The 5,152-nt window shown below is 43.3% G+C and overlaps 1 protein-coding gene across 1 annotated transcript; it reads right to left on the bottom strand.

Moving 5' to 3' along the window:
• Positions 1-1,022: 1,022 nt before the first annotated feature.
• On the bottom strand, positions 1,023-4,169 carry LOC138879629 (uncharacterized). The gene is made up of 6 exons (XM_070159247.1): positions 3,905-4,169; positions 3,239-3,825; positions 2,600-3,019; positions 2,342-2,473; positions 1,868-2,101; positions 1,023-1,109 (listed from the first exon to the last, which is right to left on the bottom strand). Exons 1-6 carry the CDS (start codon positions 4,167-4,169, stop codon positions 1,023-1,025), a joined length of 1,725 nt encoding a protein of 574 aa, XP_070015348.1.
• Between the last annotated feature and the right edge of the window lie 983 nt (positions 4,170-5,152).

Genomic DNA, 5,152 nt, shown 5'->3' with positions numbered 1-5,152 from the left:
CCTCTGTCACAGATAATCGCTCTCGAGGTCCCAAAATGGGTGAATATGTTCTTCTTCAAAAATCCCACCACCACTCTTACATCATTAGTGGGCAATGCTGCAGCTGCAACCCATTTGGACACGTAATCCATAGCAACAAGTATGTACTTATTACCAAAGGAGCTGACAAAGGGTCCCATAAAATCAATCCCCCAGACATCAAACACTTCCACCTCTTGAATCGGGTTCATGGGCATCTCATGGAGACGGGAAATGTTCCTGGTTCACTGACATTCATTGCAGCCCTTCACCTATTGGTGCGCATCTTTAAACACTGTTGGCCAAAAGAAACTGGCCTCTAGCACTTTCGTGGTTGTCCTGACTCCTCCAAAATGCCCTCCATACGTCGATGCATGACATGCCTGCAAAACAGAAGATTGTTCTATCTCGAGGACATACCTCCGGATCATATTATCAACACATATTCGAAATAGGTAAGGTTCATCCCAATAATACATGCGGCAGTCACGATAAAGCCTTTTTTGTACAGAGGTAAGGTCATAGGGAACTATACCGCTGGCCAGGTAGTTTGCAAAGTCTGTATACCATGGCACTTCCTCAAGACTAGTAGCGAGCAGTTGCTCGTCTGGAAAGGTTTCCAAAATATCCTCAACCTCAACTGAGTTTTCAGCTCCCTCAAGTCGTGATAGATGATCAGCGACTTGGTTTTCTGTGTCCATACGATCACGAATTTTGAGGTCAAACTCTTGTAGTAATAGCACCCAACGAATTAGGTGTAGTTTGGACTCCTTCTTCTCAATCAAGTACCTGAGAGCTGCATGATCAATGTATACAATTACCTTAGAGCCAATCAGGTACGATCTAAATTTGTCGAAAGCAAACACCACAACCAACATCTCCTTCTCAGTCACGGTGTAGTTCAACTGGGCTCCACTCACCATTCTACTAGCATAGTAGATTGGATGCATTAGCTTCTCTTTCCGTTGTCCCAGCACTACCCCCACTGTGTAGTCACTAGCGTGTCACATGAGTGTGAATGGTTGCTCCCAGTCGGGGGCAACAATGATGGGTGCTGTGACTAGCCTCTTTTTCAACTCCTCAAATGCTACCTTGCAATCATCAAAAAATAAGAAGGGGTGATCTTTTTCTAACAAGTTACAGAGAGGGTTGGCAATTTTTGAGAAGTCTCTTATGAATCTCTGGTAGAAATCGGCATGCCCGAGGAAGCTCCTGATTGCCTTGACTGAAGTTGGAGGGGCAGCTTTGCTATCACATCAACTTTAGCAAGATCCACCTCGATTACTTTACGTGATACTTGGGGTCCCAAGACTATGCCCTCTTGTACCATGAAATGACACTTCTCCTAATTAAGAATCAGGTTAGTCTCAATACACCGTTTCAGCACACGAGTCAGGTTGATAAGGCACACCTCGAATGAGTTTTCCACCACTGAGAAATCATCCATGAATACCTCCATTATGTCTTCTACCATGTCAGTGAATATGGCCATCATGCACCTTTAGAATATGGCAGGTGCATTGCATAGGCCAAAAGGCATCCTCCAAAAAGCATAAATGTCATATGGGCAAGTGAAGGAGGTCTTCTCTCTGTCCTCTGGTGCAATGGAGATTTGATTGTACCCTGAGTACCCATCCAAAAAACAGAAGTGTGACCTCCCTGCCAATCTGTCTAGCATCTGATCAATGAAGGGAAGTGGGAAGTGGTCTTTCCGGGTGGCTAGATTTAACTTTCTATAGTCCATGCAAATTCTCCAGCCCGTGACGGTTCTCGTAGAGATCAGTTCATTGTTATCATTTTTGACCACCGTCATGCCACCCTTCTTAGGCACACATTGAACCGGGCTAACCCAGGTGCTGTTAGAGATTGGGAAAATGATTCCCGCATCTAACCACTTTATCACTTCTTTCTTCACCATTTCCTTCATGTTGGGGTTCAGCCTTCTTTGGTGTTCCCTGGAAGGTTTGTGCCCCCTTCTAGCAGAATTATGCATACAATATGCAGGGCTGATCCACTTAATGTCTGCCATGGTCCACCCAATGGCAGTCTTACACTCCTTGAGTACCTGCAAAAGTTGTTGTGCCTGCACATCTAACAAACTAGATGAGATAATAACAGGTAATGTGGAGTTAGGTCCAAGGAACTCATACCTGAGATGGGCGGACAGTGGCTTCAATTCTAGCTTTGGTGGTTCTTCAATGGATGGCTTGGCTGGAGGAGTTTCTCTATTTTCTAAGTGCAAGGGCTCAAATTCAAGGGTTCTATCCTAGAACCCTCTGCCCTCTAACGCCAACACCCATTCTGTCAGTTCTTCTCCATTCACCTCATCTAAATTCATCAGACATGTAGCCAGAGGGTCCTCAATAGTCAGCATCTCATCATCAGCTTCTACGATTACATCCACAGCATCAATAAGAGAGCAACTGGCGAATTCACTTGGTCTCTTCATAGATTTCTGCACATTGAATATTATCTTTTCATCGTTCAATCTCATCTTGAGCTCCCAAGTCTCACAATCAATAAGAGCTCTCCCAGTGGCCAAGAACAGCCTTCCCAAAATTATGGGAATTTCTTCATCCACCTTGCAGTCTAGGATCACAAAATCTGCAGGGAACACAAATTTCCCTACCTGAATCAACATATCATCCAAGATACCAAAAGGTCTTTTCACGGTCTTGTCAGCCAGCTGCAACAACATATAAGTGGGTCTAGCTCTTCCAATACCCAACCTCTTATAGATCGCCAAGGGCATAAGATTTATGCTAGCCCCCAAATCACACAGTGCTTTGGCGAAAGCAAAATTACCAATGGTACATGGAATTGTGAAACTCCATGGATCAGACAACTTCTCAGCAATTGGTCTCATCACCACCGTACTGCAAGTATGAGTCAGCGTCACCGTGGCCAAATCTTGGAAATCGAACTTTCGGGACATCAAGTCCTTCATCATTTTTGCATCACCATGCATCTCCTTCAAAGCATCTATCAATGGAATATTTACCTGGATTTGTTTCAGCATCTTCAAGAATTTCTTGTATTGTTTCTCTTTTTGGTACTTAGCCAGCCTATATGGGAATGATGCGAGGGGTCTCTTCTTCCCAATGATTTGGGTATTTTCTTTGTCAGCTACCACTTCAATTATCGATTCCTGGGTTGTCTCAGCCTCTCTCTCAACTTCAATTTGTGTGTTATGTTCTTCCTAGGTAGGCTGTACTGTCACCTCAGTTAGTTTCATTGACTCATCCAGCTCAATGGGCACTGGTACAAGTGTCTCAGCCTGTCTGCTTTCTCGGTACCTCTCTTGCTCCAAGTCTAAGTCTATGCCATTACGTAGACTCACTGCCATCAGCTGCTTCGGACCTTGATTTTTTGGATTTATTTGAGTGTCTACAGGTAATGTCCCATGAGGACGATTATTCAAATACATCAAAATCTGGCACATCTGCACTTCAATATTCTTAATTGTAGAATCATGTGCATCTACTCTGTCACTGATCTTTGCATTTGACCCAATAACATACTGCATCATTGCCTCGAGTCTAGCAAACCCATATTCCTGTCGTCCACCATGCTGCTGCTGAGGAGGATGATACCCCTGCTGCTGATTTTGATTATTATATCCCTGTGGCCTTGGATAAGGTGTCATATTATTAGGAGGTTTCATACCTCTCATGTTTCCATTGTTGAACTGTGGCTGGACTGGCCTGTATGGCTGATTTTGTTGGCCCCAATTTTGACCACCCTGTCTCTCGCCTCTATAATTAGACACATAATTCATGTCCTCAGGGTAGTGATGATGATCATGTTCTGCATTTCACCGGTTACCAATTGGCTGACTAATGCAAGATGTGCATAATCCCTCATTGGTAGTATCTACAATGTGTACCCACTGCTTTTGCCCTAACTCTTCCACCTTTTTTGGTGAGTACACTCATCTGTGTCATTAACGTAGCCATGTTTTCAGCAAGAGTATTATATGGATTTAAGGGCACTGAGTGAACCACTGGAGTGATAGGTGCATTCCTGGTTGTCCACCTTGAATTCTGTGCCATCTTGTCAAGCAAACTCTGGCCTTCTCTCCATGTTTTGCTCAAAAATGCTCCATCAGCTGAAGCATCAACTTTACTCTTCACGCTATCTGACAATCCCATGTAGAACTGTTGTCCCAATATCAGATCTGAATACCATGGTAAGGACATATAGCTAGCATCCCCTTGAATCGTTCCCATGTTTCATGCAGTGTCTCCATTGGTCTCTGTTTGAAACTCACAATTTCATCAATTTGTTGAGCAGTCTTGTTGGGTGGGTGGAACTTGTTCACAAATTGCTTTACTAACTTCTCCCAAGTTTTTATGGAATTAATGGGGAGTGAGTTTAGCCAGGTCTGGGCAACTCCTCTCACTGACAATAGAAATAATAGCAGCTTGATTGTTTCTTGAGTTACGTTGGGCTGCCTTTGAGTTTTGCAGATTGACAGGAAATTCTTCAAGTGTTGTTGAGGATCTTCGACTTGTGACCCTGAAAATAGTCCCTTGTTTTGCAACAAGTGCAGCATGTTGTTTGTGATTTTAAACGATTCAGCCTGTATCTGCTGGACTAAAATCGATGTGGCCAAGTTCTCTATTATGGGTTGTGCCCAATTATATAGAGCCGCCTTTGGCACAAGAGGTGCCACAGGCGCTATTGGCGCAGCTTGGTCTACCCCCTTGTCCCCCATGTCTGGTTCGAATTGTTTAGTTGTTTGTTGTTGTTTGTTTTTCTGGTTGGCCTGATTCAAGGCCTTGAAAACTTTCTCGGGATCTGATGCTTCAAATACTTCACCAGTTCTCGATGAGTTTCTAGGCATGCACCTGTACAACCAAGTCAACCAACATTAAACTTTCAATGTATAGATTGGGTAAAGAGAAAACTGACTACACTAAGAATTTTTGTATTTATTTCAATTATAATTGATAACACCATTAAATTCCCCGGCAATGGCGCCAAAATTTGATCACGCCCAACTATGCCTAATAAAAAGGACACGCGGACGTTGCAAATATAATATGAGTATTTAGTCCAGAGTCGAACCCACAAGGAATTAACCTATCAATTACTCTCGTTATATTTACGAAATTTTACGTAATCAACTTCC

The sequence above is a fragment of the Nicotiana sylvestris genome, chromosome 10 (assembly GCF_000393655.2).
Source record: "Nicotiana sylvestris chromosome 10, ASM39365v2, whole genome shotgun sequence".
Lineage (NCBI taxonomy): Eukaryota > Viridiplantae > Streptophyta > Magnoliopsida > Solanales > Solanaceae > Nicotiana > Nicotiana sylvestris.
The sequence above is the reverse complement of the archived record's forward strand: the minus strand, read 5'-3'. Positions and strand labels throughout refer to the sequence as shown.